The sequence below is a fragment of the Haliotis asinina genome, chromosome 2 (assembly GCF_037392515.1).
Source record: "Haliotis asinina isolate JCU_RB_2024 chromosome 2, JCU_Hal_asi_v2, whole genome shotgun sequence".
NCBI lineage: Eukaryota > Metazoa > Mollusca > Gastropoda > Lepetellida > Haliotidae > Haliotis > Haliotis asinina.
Window position 1 is genome coordinate 15434672 of NC_090281.1, and position 20437 is coordinate 15455108.

Sequence of the window (20437 nt, forward strand, 5' to 3'; positions counted from 1 at the left end):
TCTTTCGAGTCATAATCATTTGGGTTTTACGCCGCTTCCAGCAATATTCTAGCAATACCAATATTCTGGGGACACCAGAAATCTGCTTCACGTATTGGAGAATGTACAACGTGAGGTTTATCAAATCAAGAAACGGTTGGCCAGAAATAAGGAAATGTATTGAATTATTTAAGCGCACATATTTCGAGTAAGCTTGAACACAGACTTTTCGAATTTCTGATAAACATATGTGTTGTTTAGGTTATAGTATGGCTAATTCTGTTTATTCATTAAAAACAATTGTCCATATGGTCAAAGGTTATGTGTCCGTTTACTGTTATACGTGTGTCGCTTTTATTTGATTCACAGTTTGCCCCAGAAATGGAGTCTGATAAAGAGAATAACGAGAGAGATCAAGAATCAGTGGAAATGATGGAAATGAACGAATACCAGTCCAAAGAGAGAGGAGAGAAAGAGTACTGGAGCTCGCAAACAGACTATCTTCTATCCCTGATTGGATTCTGTGTTGCCCTTGGAAACGTGTGGCGATTTCCCTATATCTGCAACAGGAACGGAGGAGGTAAGTAAACTGTGGAGTTAAAAACAATAACACAGCTTGATCACAGCGCTTTGAATCTATAAATAGAATCTTGAAAAGGTATGCAAATGGGTGACGAACTAAGCATTGCAACATGTTACAAGGTACAAGGGTATAATGCATCTCTATGAAATATACAGTAAATATGATGTCTCACTCAGTTTTGCATGATGATTAATATGTGACTAAGAATAGAGCACGCAGCTGTTTTCTGGTTGATTGCGTTACAGTACTACAATGTTTGAAAGACTGTGTTTTAAGACAGCTGTTATACTATTGTACATAAAGCCAACTGCTGATGTTGCTGGAATATTGCTCAATGCGCCATACTCGCACTCATTCATATTTTATATTTATCAGTTAGCAAATCCAATCATATTTACGAATCAAATGTATTTTGCAATGAGCACAATTACACGGCATAGTCCTTATGTGGGATTACTGTCGTACTGTCTCGTGTTATTTCAACAAATTTTATTCTTTTTTTTAGTAAACATTAATTTTTTAATTAATTTTTCTGGTTTGGGACGTTTACTACGTAAACAGGGAACATCTTTCATTCGAACCCACGATCATCGTATCCTGTAACGGCGACATCTGACGCGCTAGAAAGAACATGTTCCAGGATGTTATGTCTATTTTAGGGGCGTTCTTGATTCCCTTCATGGTGTGTCTGGTGCTGTGCGGCCTACCACTGTTCTTCCTTGAGGTGGCACTGGGACAGTTTACAGGACGTAGTGCAATGCACACGTGGAGCCTCTGTCCTCTAGTGAAAGGTAAAGGTTTCTGATTGATGGCAAGGTTCTTTTAGTGGAGACTTTTCGCAGAGGTGTTTACCTGGACTGTAGAGGGTGTTTTAAACTCCCGATACAGTGACAATTGTACAGAGACGTAACAGACGTTTCTTATGGATGTCGAAAGGGTTTTATCACCTCAATCTACGTTGCTGTAACGTTGCGCCATTGTCTTGCAATGCAATGCTGACTAGTAACAGTTACGGACGGAAATATATAGATAACTGACTGGTCATCTCGAGTGTTTGATGTTCGCTTGATCCCATTTGAGACTGTCATGGCGGATGCGTGGCTGCCATTGTGCAGTTTCTCACACATATTTTCCTTTACATGTTTCTTAAGTCATATCACATGCAAGTATTCAACAGCCATTGCTTGCCGAAGAAGCAATCTACGTGATCGGGTGGCCATGCCTGTGGCGTTAAGCAAAGAAAAACATGGTGCCGTTGTTGACGAAGACACGAGACAAACAATTATCACTATCTCTAATTTGGATTGCAAAAGACACACCTATTTGAAGCCGAAATCCACAGTAATGGCAGGCTGGTTAATTCTGGTAAGATCATGAAACATTAAAATATTCACAGGTCTTGGAGGTGGCATGTTGATCTTCTGTACTGGGTTCGTGATCTACTCCACAGTCATCTGTGCATGGTCTTTGTACTATGCATTCTTCTCCCTGAGGTCAGTCCTCCCATGGACATCCTGCAGCAACTCCTGGAACACAGAGGCGTGTGTGACGACTTTGAAGCAATTAAATCAAATGTTCAGTGGAGGTATTAGTGGATGCACTTGTGTTCGTGAGCCATTATTGTTTAAGATCGCATTAACAACCGTGACTGAAGTATGATCACCACAAATGGCACAACCATTTCGAATCTGTTAAGGTAGAGTAGCAACTCATTTCCCCCCAGTCTTAGGAAAATGTACTTGATATCCCCTCTGTTGAACATGATGACAACAAGTCCCAGACACTATTAACACAAAGCCTCACGATGGCAAATAGACATTCCGTTCATATTTTCTTGTGCTATTTGACACAGTTCAGTGGCAAGAGATGTTTACAACGCTCCGCACAACATGTGGTTCTCGGTAAATAAGACAGTGTGCATGTCTCATCGAATGGCAGTCTATACAAGCTCTGTGGAGGCAAATCTGGACAATCTTTGTGGGGGAAACTCTGGACAAGCTTTAACTTCTTGCGACGTTTCGATACAGATTCTTGTATCATACTAGCTTGACAAACGATACAAGACTCTGTATCGAAACGTCGCATCATCCATAAAGCTTGTCCATATAGTACAATCCAACTTCTAAATAATACCACTCAAAGACGAATGGTAATCTATGTTTCAACTCTACAGTTACAAACGGTTCCAGTCACTACAGTAGTATGGATAACACAACCACCTCCAACAAATCCTTTATCAATGAAGGACTGAAGAACAGCTTTGTGACGGCGGCTGAAGAATTTTGGCAGTTAGTCCTTTCATTCCATTTCTTCTTGAGGAAAGGTTATTTAATGTCTCATATATCAAACCCATATCCAAGGGATTAACATGTTGACTGTGTCATGATCAAAGTAACTGATGTCATTTGATGTGAATTTGAGTCCGCTGAGTATAAAATTGTCATATTTTTTAGCACAGTAAGTTTCTTATCAGAGAGATTAGTAAAGGTTGTTAGTGAGTTATTTCGTCCGAAATATTTACATTGATTGCTCATGTCACATGCATTGTCACCTCTTAATGCCAGTGAACAGGTATATTGCGAAGCTTTAGTGACAATCTGTTTCCAGGAATCTCTCATAACATAATTATATCAATATGTGTATTTCTTGTAGACACAAAGCGCTTGAAATCACCAGCGGCCTGGAGTATCTCGGCCCAATCAAATTGGAGCTGGCACTTTGTCTACTTGCCTCATGGATTGTCGTCTTTTTATGCATTGTCAAAGGCGTCCGATCTGTTGGAAAGGTTTGAACTTAAGAAAAGAATAAAGTCACCTAGATGCAAAGTAAAATCTCCCATCGCAATCGCGACAGTTGGATTGTATATAAAGACCGTATTCAGTCAAAGATTAAGGTTTATGTTTAAATATTTTTTATTTGAAACCAGCTAACATTTATGTATATGATAATATCTGACATTATTTCGAGCTGTATTGTGTTTTGTCCTCGTTACAGGCTGCCTATGTGACAGCTACGTTGCCCTACGGCATTCTTATTGTTCTTCTGATACGCGGCCTGACTCTGCCCGGAGGAACAGATGGAGCCCTCTTTTACATCACGCCAAACTTCAGCAAGCTTCTAGAGATACAGGTACACCGATAATAAGGCCACATATTATATAGCGCTGAACTCCACGCTGCACGGGCATGCTCTAAGCACATACCGTATAACGGACCCTAGTATTTCCCCAGATAATCAAAGTTGCATGTAAGGCGCTGGGATGTTACCAGTCATATGACATCCTACCCGATACTATTTTCTGCTGGGAGAACAGAAGCAATTTGGAACTCACTGGCTAAGGTGAGACCACATGTAGCATGTGTGCCTCGTCGAGAGGAAGATCAAAGTCATGGAAGCTCTCAAGCTCAAGCTGCTAAGCACAGTCACTTATCCAAGATTCTCCGGGATTAACACGACCAGTTTCAAGTGATTTGTTACTTGGACCATATGCTCAAGACGAAGCACACCACCACTGACATACGTGCACAATGTGTACCGCTCTAAGGGTTTGAGCATATGTATGAGGAGACAGACATACAGAGTCCATTAATGTTCATATTAGGTCAGCAAAACAAAACTGACGATTTAGATTGAACACAACACTGATCACAAGAAGGCACGTAGTCCGCACATAGTGTAGTTAAATGGGGACGAAGTAACATTATCAAAAATCTTTTCATTGATGTTCTCTTCTTCACCAGGTGTGGTTAGAGGCGTGTCTCCAGGTGTTCTACTCCCTGGGTCCAGCCTGGGGATGTATCATAACAATGTCGAGTTACAACAAATTCAACACAAATTGTCTAAGGTAAATGAAATGTAGCAAACCACCTGTATAACAAAAGTTAAAACTTTAATACAAGTTGTGGCCACTGCCATATCACAGTTTTGTTTTAGTTGTGTCAGGCATTGTTGAGAACTCATGTACACCTTCTTGTACGGTAATAAGACTACAGCTAGCTGAAGGTACAGCTAGAGAGTAACACTTCCCAGTTTTGTAACTCAGATTTGTATAACTATACATTGTATTCCCAGATATAACGGAGACAGTTGTCTCGGCAAATATCTAATACGTGTATGTAAACTAAAAAAGTTTTACTTAAATGAATATATTGAGATATGATAGTCTTACAGCCAAGTCTCTTTCGGTTATTTATGAGACTCTGTCCCTGCAATACACGACTGAATGAGCCTACATACGCTAACGAAGAAATCGTGTGACAGTGCATCCCAATATTCAGTCACTTTTGTCTTCACATCTTCAATATTTCTAAGACTCTACACATACTTAGAAGGGTTAAGATCTGAGCTGTAGCTGGGTCAGTCTAACACTTGAACACGGTATCCCTTGTCTAAACTTTCACCCAATTCGGTAAAAGCCAGACAGAAGTATCATCAGAGGAAAGATAACAACATCCCACGCTTGATTTTCATGAGCCCTGCACCAGTTTCAGCGTTTTTTCTGTTTGTGTATCTTTCATCAGTGGTGATGGTATTCCTAGCTTGTGCACCCAGTTAAAGCTTTGTAATTCTTGACAAAAAGTTTCATTACATACCTGATGGCTTCCTTTTTTAATCACCTCATTTCTGATATTCGCGACGCTTTTCAGTTTTACCCTAGTTCAAAATCTGACAAATTCGTAGTACTGACCTTCCTTGATCTCCGTCCCTGTCTTGTGATCAGTCCCAACTCCTGCTTGAGTGAATGTTCTTCAAGGTTCTGTATACAGAAGGGAGTGGCAAGTCTGCCATCCATTTTATTGCATTTGTTACACTCCTTTCAAAAACATCTAGGACCAGCCTTGTTTTTCTGTTCTGTTGTCAAATCTGTCTTGTCAATAAAGGGAGCCGTCTGCTACCCCAAGGAAGATAACTCTTGACGTAGTAAGGTTCATTCTTAAGCCTCCATATTGAGTACCTGACAACATAATGAAAACCTATATATAACTTTTTGCTGTCAGTATTAGGAAACAAAGACTTTATCAATAATTTCTGGGAAAACTGAACATTTGTTGCGGTAGAAATGTATGTATGTGAACATTCCCGTCTCAAATGTGATTTGTACATGCTTTATGTTTGTGAATTTAGGAACGCTGTATTTTGCACATTTGTGTGTGAAGGAACAAGCATGTTTGCCGGTCTTGTAATATTCTCAATTCTTGGATTCATGGCACATGAAGCTGGTGTGCCCATGATGGATGTCGTGTCATCAGGTACGCATGCTATATGCTGCTAGTCTTGTTAATCAAAAATTCATTTTAGAAACATCACTATCCCTGCTTCCCTGGACAGTAACAATTAACAATGGAATTTTAAATTCTTGTTATTTACCACTGTTACCTTTAAAACCAAATCCACGAAGGCATGATGTAGGAAGCAAATACACTGAAAGTCCCCATGGTCCTTAGTATGGTGGTCTAACTTAAGTTGTTAGCAATCTATGTCCTGTTTATACATTGTCTTGTTATTTCTAGTTAACATGTTTTAAATTTAAATACTAGTTTTAAATGGATATCTGTGATACACTAGTGGTTGTACTATTCTTCGTCATCGGGGTTTTAATTTCTAATAATTTCTAATTATTAACGGGTTGCTCCCCACGATATCTTTAAAGTATTGCAGGTGTAAATATGAACTGACACACTCTTTAAGGACAATGTTGACATTGTGTCCTATAGGCTATGTTACTTTGCTATTGAGGGCGATGGAGTGTTAGTTTCTATAGTAACAAAATTAGTCTAGATTAGTCTGGGAGTCTCTAGAACAATTTAGACTAATCTGTCCTTGAAAAGACTTTTCTTGAAACCTTTCATACACATTAGATCACGGGAGCGTGCCTTAGGGATCAAATTAGATGATCGGCGGATCGTTTGTCACCCTGAATTATCCAGGATGGGTCCTTTATTTCTATCACTACTGACATCTCAAATTATACTAAAATCGTAATCCAGCTGACAGAGTTGTCATTCCTTTGCAGTATTCTATTTTAGTGTATCAATTGTGTGACACTCCAGTGTTGTTAAAACTGAAGCAATCATCTTGTTCCCTGATATTACATATATATACTTCAGGCGTAGTTAAGATCGTGGAAGCATGTCTCTACTTGGTTTTCTAGATCTGTGTACAACATTTCGAACTATTCACAAACACACAAGTCCATATCTTCGACAGGAGGAGTTTGGTATTGGTATGAGGACTATTGCTAATTGCCATCACCTCCCGCCGCTAACTGCTAAAATAGTCGACAGTGCTTTCTACGAACTTAGGGAAACTTAGGTAAATCCAATAAGACCCACAGAAAGTAACATTTGTCTGAAAATAACGGCTTTTGCATTGTACGACAGGCTTACCTTGATCGAACCTTGATTAATCAGAATGAGATACAAAATTAATCCAGCTAGGACATAGCAAAGCCACTGTAAGTCCTTGTGCTTTCCAGTGTGGTGACCAACCTTCGGTTGTAGCTGATCTATAGTCAGTTTTTGTATTGCACTGTTGTCTATAGTGATACATTTTTATGATAGTACACTAATTTTAAATTACGAGCTGTGATAATCTGCTGTTTTCACTGTATTTCGATGACACGTTTTACGTTGTAATTTTATTGATTTGAATATTGATATTCTTGACACGATATGGCTGCAATATTGCCGGTGTGACGCTAAATGTGAACTCACGTACTCACTCAATATTCAGAACAACAATAGCAAGTATAGCCACTCTATAACATTCTGTATGTTCTAGGGGGGTGATGTAAATCCAACTAAGGTCCATGCAGGCAGCAAATGTACTGTAAGTCCCCATGGTCCTTAGTATGGTGATCTACCTTCAGTTGTTGGCAAGCTATAGCTCATTTTTATATTGTACTGTCCTCTATAGATACATTGTTTTAGGTCTATTCACTAGTTTTACATTCTACTCTGTGATATCCTAGTTAGTTTTACTGTCCTTCGTCGACAGGGTTTTACAATGTATGTGCTATTAATTCATTTGTATTTTCATAATTACTCGTTCTCGTCACGATATGGCTGCACTATTGCCGATGTGACGTTAAATATTAACTCACTCACTCACTCACTCACTCACTGTATGTTCTAGGACCTGGATTAGGCTTTGTGATCTACCCGGAAGTCCTTGCTCAACTTCCGATTCCTCAGCTGTGGAGTTTCATCTTCTTTATCATGGTCATAATGCTGGCACTGGATTCCATTGTAAGCGCATCTGACACAGTAACACATTTCAGAAATACCCATTTCCCCAATCTTAAAACCATCGTTTTAATACCATCTGTTTTAGAGGTTTCAGTCGTTAGTAAATGGCATTGTTAAAGTATGTGGTGTATTCTCGTCATTTGAAAAATTGGTTTGGAACTAGATGTTTTCAAATATTACAAAATTGCAAATTAACCATTGTGTTCCTCTTTTCCAAAACTGTCCACCATGCTGGTCATTTATTACAAACCATTATATCATAGCGTTATAGCATTCCACGTGTCACATGTCTCGTATCTCGTGTAAATATTTTCTAGTTCTCAGCAGCTGAAACTGTGATAACCGCCGTCACTGACCAGTTCCATTACTTGTTGAACTGGAGAGTTTTGCTAACTGCAGCTTACTGTTCATTGTGTTTTCTGGCTGGTCTGGTAATGACGACTCAGGTTTGTGACAAGCATTAGAATCTCTTTTTTTGTGTGTGTGTGTTTAGTGTTGTATGAAATAGCCTCTGCTGCTCACCTAAAACAATGGAGCGCAAAACTCTTTAATGCGGTTGGGCAGCCTGGCGTTTTTAGGTCGAACTCAGCGATTATATCTAGGGGCCGATTTCACTTATATAATACATTGTACTTGAGTCATCCCGCTCAACTCTTTTTACTGCGGACATTTTTCTTCCCACATTTCAATTAGGACATGTTTAGACACTCGAGACACCCCTTATATACCTTACTGGGGACATGTTACTTCATTATTATACTTCAGACGTGTTACTTTAAATATAACTGGAGAGATGTGCGAGGCCTAATATGTTTTCTCTGGGTACTTCTTTGGGTTAATTGGTATGTGATAACTGTCGTGGACTGTTCAGTTAGACAGTGATTATTTTCCCTCTACTTTCAGGGGGGAGTATATGTTTTTCAGTTGCTGGACTGGTACCTCTTTGCTCTTTTCCTCATCGTCTGTGGTTGTGTGGAGTGTATAGTGGTTTCGTGGGTGTATGGTAAGTGCTGCGGACCTCATGTTTGACCTAATGTTACGGGAAAAGAATTTTGGAATTTCTTTAGCCACCTGATAACGTCTTCCTCAATATGAGCTGCAATGTTTTTATTTGTTGTTATTTAACACCACACGCACTGTTCTATGTATCAACGGTTTGTAAAACAATAGAGTCCAGGACGGACAATCCAGTGGTCAACATCATGAGCATCGATCTACGCAGTTACGATACGATGACAGGTGTGAATCAGGTCAGCGAGCCTGACCATCCGATCAGGGTACGACAGGCATAAATTACTGAAGACCAATTCTAACCCGGATCTTCACGGGTCACTTATGTTTTTACATGACTACATGAATACTGGATGACACGATACACATTTGTCTTAGAAAAATAAATATTGGTTGTTATGTTATTTTAGAAAACTACACCATTACCATCAAAGGTTGAATGTTGCTGGTTACAACTTTTGTTGATAACATTTCAAAATTTGATGCACCAGTGACAAAATGATGTCTTCCTTAGGAACGCCGTCCCCCAGAAGTTATATATGTCACATTTGTAATATGAAAACACTGACAACAGGAATTTGTGGAAATAATATATACAAGAAAACTACAAAAATCTTTCAGTTAGTTTAATATATCTATGTAAATGTTCAAATAATAATTCGTTTTCATATAGTGAGAGAGCATGACCAAACAACAATAAATCTAAATCAATGGGTGTACGATGTTAACGACAATATTTACAAACAAATCTTTGCGCTACGTTGTATGTAAAGGACATTCTAAAAGGTAATACCATTAATTTGAGAAAAATAAAGTCACACACAAGAAGTATCTGGTCTGTAATTAATTGTGAATAAATTGTAATTTAGAGGAGTTGTATTGTACCTTAGTTTTGTGTGAATAATGTCCATTGACGGAAAGAAAGATGGGGCTGCATTTATGTTACTTTGAATTTTCAATTTAAAACCAGTTAAAGAATCCATTTGTCATATTTATATGGGAATATTGTTCCACATTCGTAAAGTAGATGGAAAAGAGATGAAAAGGAAACTTTCAATATCGTACATGGAAGGGAGAAGTTTTAAGAGTGGCGTAGGTTGTAAGATGATTTTTGGCCTACAAATGTAGGTAATATTTCCTGAAGGTAAAGAATCTTAGAAACGAACAAAGATTCCTCATTCTCATATGTTCGCTAAGAAGTCAACAAGTTTCAAAAAATAAATGATCACGAGAAGTATCTTTTGGAAGTCCTGTTATTGTACGAGCTGCTTCTAATTGTATCTATTCTAGAGAGTTAGCTTGTTCAGCTGTGCATCTATCCCACAATTCACACGCATGTTCAAAATGAGGAAGAATGAAAACAGTGTTGATCTTATTTAGCGTTGTTCGTTTTAAAAATACTTTAACTTCCTCATGGGATTTATCACTTTGGAGGTTTTCTTCTAAATGTCATTAATGTCATGAGACCAGCCTCCATTTGAAGATAAAGTTACATCAAGATGTTCATGAAAAGGTACAGATTTAATGTTACAGCCGTCAAGATGGTTAGCTTGCCACTTGCTATTGTAGAGAACAACACAACTTCAGTCTTATCAGGGTTGTATTTGTGTAACCAGTTCTTAGTCCAATCGCTTACGTTTTCGTTCATAGTTATGTGTAATAACTGCATGTTATTGGAATGTGCACTCTTGTTGAACAATTTAATACATTGGCTATTTCATTCACATACACAATGAAAAGAAAAGGACCATAGACTGAACCCTGTGAGACACCGGCTTGTATGTTTTCACAAACACTGATTGGGTACGTTTCCTTATATAACTAGCCAGCCAGGTTGTATAAAACCAACCCTTTCAAATATTTTACCGACGCAACTGATAAGTGATATCAGCCTATAATTAGATACAGCTGAATTTTCTCCTTTCTTAAATAGCAGCCTAACATAGGCCTTTTTCCAAACATTTGGGAAAATACTCGATCGAGGAGAAAGATTGAATAATGAACAAAGAACTCTGCCTATGGAGTTGACAGCCTTCTTCAACAATTCATGACTAATTTTATCTGGACCGGTTGCTTTCTTGGAACGAATGATATTAATGATATTAGAAATTTCCCTCACTGTTATAGTTATCAAATTAACTGATGCATCGGTTCTCTGAAAATATTCAGGAAGTTCAATGTGTTCATCATTAAGGTTTGAGACTGATTGAAAATATTCATTGAGCTTGTCAGGTTTACCCGATACAGACAAAAATAGATGGGCTCTCATCGTTACTGTTATCGTTTAAACCTGGAATAGTTGAGCAAGACCCGAAAGATTTCACAATGTAGCGTACAGGTTTCCAATAAGACGAATTGTTTTCTGCTTACATTTCAAATAACAGTTCATCTAGGTTTGAGTAAAAAAACAATTTTGGCATAGATTTTGATGTTATTTACTTTGTTACGTTGCTTCCTATATTTTGTAAAGTGACCATACTTCCTTTTTCTTAAAGCTTTTTTTTCTTAATCTTTCTATTTTCCTGCTTTCTCTTCTTAATTTTGAATCTTACCAGATTTTATCATTGGGTCTGATGGTGACCACCTTTGTTGGGATGCACTGCTTTGTGATAAAACTGGCACCCATGAAGAGCCACCTCCTCGTGGTGGGTGCTGGGTATGTGCAGAATGTGTCCACAGCACCCCATTGCTTGTCGTAAGTGGCGACTAAATTGGGCAACCTGCTTGCCGTGGGTTGCGTCCCGTGTCGGTGGAGGACGGGATCCTGGTGGTTGAGGGCAGTTGGACTTTTAACTGCGTTCCATTTGCCCAACACACCACTTCGGCAATTACTTCACCTAGACGGGTGGTTGAATTGGCCCGATTCAACCAATCGGCTGGTCATGCCAAGCCCTGTGCATGGACTATGTATGTGTCATTGCACAAATTTGATTTGGAATTGTTGTGAATTTCGGTCTTGGCACTACTGTTGATCTGTAACTTTTTCGATTGTGAATTATGCAAATTATGATCATATGAACTTCGCCTAGAGTCGTATGCCCAGAGGGCGGTGGCTCATGGGTCAATCTGGTAGATTAATTATTTATAATTCCTCTGCTGGAGTATATCATCCGGGTATCCTTGGTGCTGCAAGTTGGAGACCCACTTGCTTTTAGCATTGTCCTCGTGATACTCCGTGGTGGGCGGGGAGCTCGGATGATGAACCGTATTACACTAACCATGGCTTATGAAATCCCACCAAAAAACAAAATGTCCACTGTTGATACTGACCACAGACCGTCTGCATCGATTGAGTATTGGTCACGTTTCCTTATAATTGAAACTCCTGACAAGAAACCATTAAAGTTGAACCCTTTTGCAGTATCTAAGGGTATTGAATGTATTACTGGGGATGTTAAAAACATTAGACGCTTACGTTCGGGTGCCCTGCTAGTTGAGTGCAGAAAAAACCCAGCAAGCAACCAATCTCATGAGTATTGAATCTTTCATGGGCATTCCGGTCACCGTCTCTGCTCACCAAACCCTGAACACAAGTAAAGGCATTGTCAGAGATAGTGATCGACTGTTTGCTGACATGTCAGAACTTGACATGGCATGCGAAATGAAAGATCAAGGTGTGCTTTATGTCAAGCGTTTTTCCGGAAAAATAATGAAACTATCCAAACAAACACGTATCTCTTTTCATTCTCGTATCCAAATGTTCCTAAGTCAGTGGAGGCAGGTTACTGTAACATCCAAGTCAAGACATACATCCCCCAACCCGCTCAGGTGTTTTAAATGGACACGGTGTATCTAGCTGTACATTGTCTGTTGTGTGTGCTCACTGTGGTGAGAAGATACACACAACAGAAGATTATGACAGTGATTTTAAAAAATGCACGAACTGCTCAGGCGACCATTCATCTTCTTCGAAACAGTGTCCAATTTGGAAAGAGCAAATGGAGATAAGCAGAATAAAGTTCACCCAAAATATCTCTTTTCCTGAGGCAAAAAAACTCGTGAAGAGATGTGACCTTACAGAAAGTTATGCTTAGTTAGTCCAAGATTTTACACCTTCAGCGATCTGACTCCAAGGGACATATTTAAAACAGACAGGTTCATTTCACCTTCGTCATTGTAATGCTTATCATTGTTTTTCACCTCCAGGTGATAGGGCGGATCATCCATTCTAGTCAAACAAAACGTTATATATAGCCCTGTTTCACTTATTATTAATATACAGGATGTTGTAGTGAGCATTACTTTACATGTAGCGTTTACACTATGCTCTCTCTATATCTTCCGTCTTCGACGTTTACCAAAACTGATCTTCTAGCTCTATATGACCAAGTCCCGAAGCCCTGTATTGTAATGGGAGATTTAAATGGACACAACCCACTCTGGGGTAGTATAACTATAAACGCTAAAGGTAAATTGTTGGGGGACTTTTGTTCTGACAATGATTTATGTATTTATAGTGATGGTTCCAACACATACTTACACGCTGGTACAGGGACCTATTCTGCTCTCGACTTGTCACTCACAAATTCTGAACTACTAAATGAATTTGAATGGTCAGTCCACGATGACCTCTGTGGAAGTGACCATTTTCCCACTATACTAAAATCTGTAACTCCATCTGATGTTCCTCCACCATCAAGGCGGAATTATAAAAAGGCTAACTGGGCTCTACATGAAACACTATGTGCTGAAAAACTTAAACCTAAACGTTTTATTGACGTTCCTGATGCTATTAAATGCTTTTCGGATGAATTGAACTCCATAGCTGATGAGTGTATACCAGATTCCTCTGCAGTTCCACATATTCGAAAACCATGGTTCAGCGATGACTGTAAACAAGCTTTTAAATGCTAAAGCACGGCGTACTTTTAAACACAACAAACGCCAATCTTGGTAAAATTATGTATACAAAATTAATTCTCGGACACCCATGTCCAAGGTATGGATCATGGTTCAGGAAATCAAAGGTAAAGGTACTAAATCTGGTGTCCATCATCTTAAACATGGAGATCAGCTGCTTACTGATAAATCAGATATTGTTAATAAACTGGGTGAAACCCTCGCTAAACACTCTTATTCTTCGAATTACTTACCTAAATTCCAGCAGTATCAAAGACAGCAAGAAAAAAAACTCTTAATTTCAACTCAGATAATGGGGACGATTATAGAGAAACTTTTTCTATTCATGAACTCCATACTGCTCTTGATCAAGCTCATGACACTGCTACAGGAGCTGATAACATACAGTCCTGAAGCACTTACCAGAATCCTTAAAGCTAAATGTCTGAAGGCACTAGATTTATTGAAAGTTGTTTCCAACTCAAAGTGGGGAGGGGATCAAACTACCCTCTTGCACCTGTATCGCTCGCTGGTCCGTTCGAAACTCGATTATGACTCCATCGTATATGGTGGAGCCTGCAAAAGCAACCTTAAACTTCTTGATCTTGATTCTGTCCATCATCAAGGTTTAAGACTTTGTCTTGGGTCTTTTAGAACTTCCCCTATTGACAGTCTCTACGTTGAGGCTGGTGACCCAGTTCTTGAGCAGCGCGGTATAAAGTTAGCTTTACAGTACACTACTAAATGAATGAATGAATTACAGTACTCTAATGAATCTAACCCTGCCTATAACTGTGTTTTCAATCCAGCCTCTAGGATAGCATTAAACCATTTCTGTCTTCGGCCGTCATTGAGCTGGAAAACATAGCTTCCTCCCGTCTTCTTTCTTCTCCTCCTTGGCAGTTGGTCAGGCCCCAAGTGGACCTAACATTGACCACATTTAAGAAATCAGAAACTAATTAATTACAATATAAACAAGAGTATAAGCGACTAAAACATAAATATAGCAATTATAAATCCTTATTTTCAAATGCGTCCAAGGACGGTGGCGCACTGTCTATGGATCCAGAACAATATCTTCTAGATTATCAGACAAAGTTCTATTTTTACAACTGAAGCTAACGCCATATTAACAGCTCTTAAATATATTCAAAGACAACCTAAACATAAACAGTATATAATACATTCCGACTCTCGTTCTTGCCTTCAGGCTATTAAAAATATTTCTTGTAAACATCCACTTTTAATTGAAATTATTGAACTGTATAATACTCTTGCTACTGACCAATACGACATCGTCTTTTGTTGGTTACCCAGTCACGTAGGTATTTCTGGGAATGTGATGGCCGATCTTGCTGCAAAAGCAGCACTCAACAAATCTGTGACACCACTTCTTCTTCCATATTCAGATTACAAAGCGAGCATTAGTACGTATATCCGTGATCTGATGCAGAAGAAGTGGGACACTCAAGTAGGTATCAATAAATTACATGAAATAAAACGAGAGCTAGAAGATCAGTTTGGGCAAACGTCGAAGATGGTTCTGACTAGAACGGATGACCCGCCAGTGGCTCTATTACCCGGAGGTGAAAAACAAAGATATGCATTAAAATGACGAAGGTCAAATGTATCTGTTTGTTTTAAATATGTCTCTTCGAGACATATCGCTGAAGGTGTAAAATCTTGAACTAATAGCTGTAATTCATGTTAATTAGTCCTCAATCCTCTGCAGTTCCACTGTACAATATTATTGGAATAAACTATCTTTTGGGTGGATTTATTGGGGATCTACCCAGCACTCTTTTGGAGGGCGACAAGCTATGTGCCCTAGAATGGACGTTTTCAGAAACGTCCATATCTTCAAGAGACCCATATTTATTGAACAATTAAATTTTATTCTGCGACCCTTTAGGAGCTCTGCCACTTTGTTGTTTTGAAGCATCAGGCATAGGCTTCGGTTTACCTTTCACAGTTTGTTGACCATCAGCTGTCGATTGAGACTTTGAATTTCACTGAGATGATGATGATTTGTGATCAGAAGACGACTTTCATGTACGAGGAAGTGATTCCTCAGTCTGAGATGACATAGCAGGGTACAAAAGCTGTGGAGAATCGAAATTTATCCAAGTCAAGGTAGTCTGGCATCCTGAGGATGATTTTGTTATTTTAGAGGTAGACTCCGATGATGTTTTTGCTACTGTAGCATAACTTTCTGGAAGATCAGACCTTTTTACCAGTTTTTTTGCCTCAGAAAAGGAGATAATTTGAGTAAACTTTATTCTTGTTATCTCCATTTGCCCAATTTAGTCGCCTATTACGACAAGCAATGGGGTGCTGTGGACACATTCTGTCCCGGGTCCACACGGGAGAAGAGCACTTAGCGTTACCCAGCACCCACCACGAGGAGGTGGCTCTTCATGGGTGCCTCCTCCCATCGGTTACGGACACACAATATCGACTCTCATCCGAGAAGATCACTCTTCTCCAACGTCTCTGATGCCAGTGTTGACGCAGGTGTGCCCAGTTTAGACGTTCACGTCGGTGACGTTGTGTAAGAACTGGACCATGAGCAGGACAAAACAGATGGCTGGCTTCAAGGCGACGTCGAACTGTACGGTCACTGATCGATGCCGATGGTGCCTAGAGCTGTGTCTGTTGCCTACTGAAGCGATCTTGCACGCGTTGACGGAAGATTTGACGGTAGTGGCGGTGCGTGGTTACCCGGGGACGACCACTACGTGGACGGTCATCTGTGCTGTTAGTGGCGTGGAATCGCTTTCTGAGACGTTCACTCGTTCTAACAGAATAGTTGAAATCAATGGCGATGACAGAAGCGCGTTGTCCAGCATGAAGGCGTCCAATGGCCTATTAACCGTGGCATAGCTGCTGTAGTCAGGAAACGACTGATGTGCGAGCAGTCAGGGTTGCAATTGATGCCCACGAGATGCACTTACATTGTGCTTTCAGATTTGAGTTTGGGTGTGATCCTTGTCCAAAAGCAGTGAAAAGTAATCAAATGTTCAAGGAAAATGTTTCCGGACAAAACTTTATCTTTTTCACTTTAAATAATGTTTTCTAAATGTTGGTTGATATTATCAAGTGAAAAACAGTTGACCTAACTATGTCATTGATATACATTTCATGAACTGAAAACTACGACGTTTCTTTTGCCTTTCAGTATATAATACCTCAAGTCACAACACATTTAGCGATTGTATTTGTCCAGATCCGACTCAGTATGAATTACTCTGATTCTCCCCTCACATTGTTCACATATATAGACACGTCCATCACGAGTAAGTCGAGTAGATTCGTCCTTGACGTCTCAGATCTCTCGCCATCTTGAATAATCGGTTACGACGTTGATTTAGTTCCACCTTAATGGAAACTGATATCTTTTTTTGTTGTAACTTTCTCCTGTTAGCAATCACTTTGTTAAGATCCCAGTAAGTGACAAACTTAACAACAATCGCCCTATTTTTACCTGGAGCTGGTGGACCCACACGGTGACACCTATCGATATCTGTAGCTGGTATTTCCTGGTGCTCATCCTTAGGAACATCCAAGGCGATATCTTCAACACTCTCTTTATCTTCTCCCTATCGTTCCTTGATTCCTGTGATCCTGGCTGAGTTACGCTTGCTCAATCTTGAGCTGCAGCTGATTCTTCAACTCACTGGTCTCGTTCTTCAGTGGTGTCACAATGTCTTGAATAACGTCGCTCACCGCTTCCTTGGCAACTCTAATGAACAACTCCCTGAGTTTTCTCTGTAGATCTGGTAACATTAGGGCATCACTCAACTTTGTGTTTATCAAATCCATTGAAGCTTCGTTGATGGAGTCGATCATCGTTGATGGGAAAAGACTTGTCCGGGATGGTTGCCTTGTTGTCTGGTTGCTCACCATCTTGTCATTTGTCTTTTCTTTTGTAGATGACGAGATTGGTGTACTGCAAGATCCGAATATGAAGACATCAGGTAACTCCATATTCAGGATGGGCTGCACCAAGGGCTTTGACGTTTTCGCGATCGGTGTCACAGAATCAAGTGGCGATCCGGAGTTCTTTCGCTTCTCACTTCTGCTTCTATGTGTCGGCACATGGCTGATTGAATCCTTCTTTCCTCTTCTCTCACGGGACGACATTTCGGCGATAGACTCTCAATTTATGGACCACGAAAATGCTTGCACACTTCATTATTGTATAGTGTGTATGTAGTTGTCCTATTTCAGCTTTGCAATAAGATAAGGTGCTACACTTACCCCTGTCGCCGTCTTGAATCCTTTTTGACGGATGTGGAAAGGGTTTTGTAACCTGCATATACACCAGTTATGAGAAGATCAGATTTATGGAATACCTAATCAGGTAAATACTTCCAGTGGTCTGCACATTCAGACATTGAGGTAATACTCGTATCACTGAAGAGGTTGGGTAGCCTAGTGGTTACAGCGTTCGCTCGTCTCGTCGAAGACCCGGGTTTGATTCCCCGTATGGGTACAAAGGGTGAAGTCCGTTCTGGTGTCACCGACCGTGATATTGCTGGAATATTGCTAATCAAACTCAGTCACTCACTCGCTCACTCACTCACTGACTCAAATATATCCCCGCTGAACCTGATATGACGTGACAGCAGTTATGTCTTCTATTTTTCACATTCTAGGGGTGGATCGGTTCAGCGACGACATTCAGATGATGATTGGCAGACCAGCACCATTGTTCTTCAAGATCACGTGGTGTTATGTTACACCATCCATGCTTCTGGTTAGATTCTTCACGTTGATAGCATTTTAATGTAACTTGCTATATGACACATTGGTCTTGTTAGGAAATTGTTCGCTAAATATTACCACCAAGAAAAATCATACATTATAGATCACAAAAATAGTCCGGTTGGCACTGTCAAGTAGTTGTCTGCAAACCCATGTTACGAGTCAAACTCGTTGCTAACTTTACATTTTCAGATTGCCTTAATTTTCACCTTTACTCAGTACGAACCTCCAACCTATGGACATTATGTCTTCCCGAACTATGCATCAGGCATTGGTTGGTGTATTGCAGCCCTCCCCATGTTGCCAGTCGGCGTGATGATGGTTGTTGCTGTATCTCGGGCGAAGGGCGACATTCGGCAGGTAACTAGTCCGACATCTTGACGTTTTTTTTGTATCTCGTTCTCTAATGTGGGGGTATAGAACGAAAGAATTTAGTACTTATCTCAGGTGCACTATGGCATTGACTCACCTGGTATCATCTCTATTCCCTAGTAATTCGCTAACACATGGCCAGATTTCACTGTTGACAAACAATGTCATAAAGTCGTATTAATTCTGAAACGCATATATGCAGTTGGTTTAGTTCCTGTGGATGTGGAAAGGGTTTTATTGCTTTTATTGTCTTAATCAAATCATCAGTGCTGATGGGACGTTATTGTCTGCGCTCAGGATCCACATAAAGTCTACAATGTCAGTTTCTTGTGTGTAACCCGATAAGATCTATGAAGGAATTTGTCGTAATCTCAACTGCTAAGATTGAGGTTCATGCGGTTAATCACTGGATTGCCTGGTCCAGACTTGGTTAACTTCAGACCTCCGCCATGTAGCTGGAATATTGCTGAGTGTGGCATCAAGCACCAAATATATATATTTCGAACCGTTTTGACGGTTGTTTGTTTGTTGTCAGACAAGCTACAGACTTTTTCCCAAACCGGATATCCACCAGTACAAACAGTGTTCGAGGTGGAATATGCTTTTTGAGTGATTGGAGTGATCCTGGCAATATTCCAGCAACATCAAGGCGGGAACACCAGAACTAGGCTTCATGAGGAATCGAACCTGTGTCTTCAGCGTGACATGAACTCTGGGCAATCAAGCCGCCTCCTTTTTTGTCCAAACATAGGCATTACGTTGGTTGTATGTTTTTATATTTCAGAGACTAAAGACGTCCTTAGAACCAGATGTAGGATGGGGTCCCACCAATGCTTTCTACCGCACGTGTTACCTAAAGAAGCGAAAACAGCCCAAGTCACTGAGACGCGTTTTGATGTCCTCTGTGTCATGTCGATCATAGAAAGAGCATTGAGAAAATGACATCATAATATGACACACTAGACTGTAGCTTACCCGTGTGTCAATGTCCAATCAAATTTAATGAAAACGTTGACTCCAATGTGATACCTGACATTCGGTGTCATGTCAATTGAAGACTTAGGGAATGCTGTCCAAACATGACAAACTATGTAGGCTGCTGTTTACCCGCGTCAATGATCCACTCACATTAAATCAAACGCTGATTCCAATATAATACCTGGCATTGTCCGCTTTTCTTACATGTTAAACAGTTTCAAAGTATTTTTCATTCGTATTGTTTCTTAAGTTACATTTCTAGAGAATAATAGGATCCTCTTTGAAAATACCTTTGGGTTATTGCAGTTGTGTGCATGCGGGAATGGTTTGTGGTATAGGCCACAGAAGTCATCTAGGTGACAGTTAGGATTGTTGCTGGTGCTGTGCTTACGAAGCACATCTTCCAATGGCTACTGGAGGATAATACCTACCCTGTGTTATCACACAAGACATGTTCATATATTTCATTGTCATTATTGTCGTTAAAGGTACTTCATGTGGAATATGGAACCAAAACCACGATTGACGGTTAAAGTGCCATGTTTAATGAGAATCGAATGCTAACACAAAGTCCATAATTGACTCCCGCGTAGTGTAGCAGATTTGTAAATTCCAAGATGTGTTGCTTATAAACTGACAGACCCCAGTGCTGAGAGGTACT

At 39.9% G+C, this 20437-nt stretch overlaps 1 protein-coding gene across 1 annotated transcript; it reads left to right on the plus strand.

The window, feature by feature from the left end:
- Positions 1–360: 360 nt before the first annotated feature.
- LOC137272291 (sodium- and chloride-dependent glycine transporter 2-like) lies at positions 361–19720 on the plus strand. The gene is made up of 14 exons (XM_067804656.1): positions 361–559; positions 1222–1353; positions 1959–2147; positions 2736–2850; positions 3215–3347; positions 3557–3691; positions 4303–4406; positions 5687–5811; positions 7697–7809; positions 8127–8255; positions 8713–8812; positions 18318–18418; positions 18619–18786; positions 19583–19720. The coding sequence occupies exons 1-14, from the start codon at positions 361–363 to the stop codon at positions 19718–19720; spliced, it is 1881 nt and encodes a 626-aa protein (XP_067660757.1).
- Positions 19721–20437: the final 717 nt, after the last annotated feature.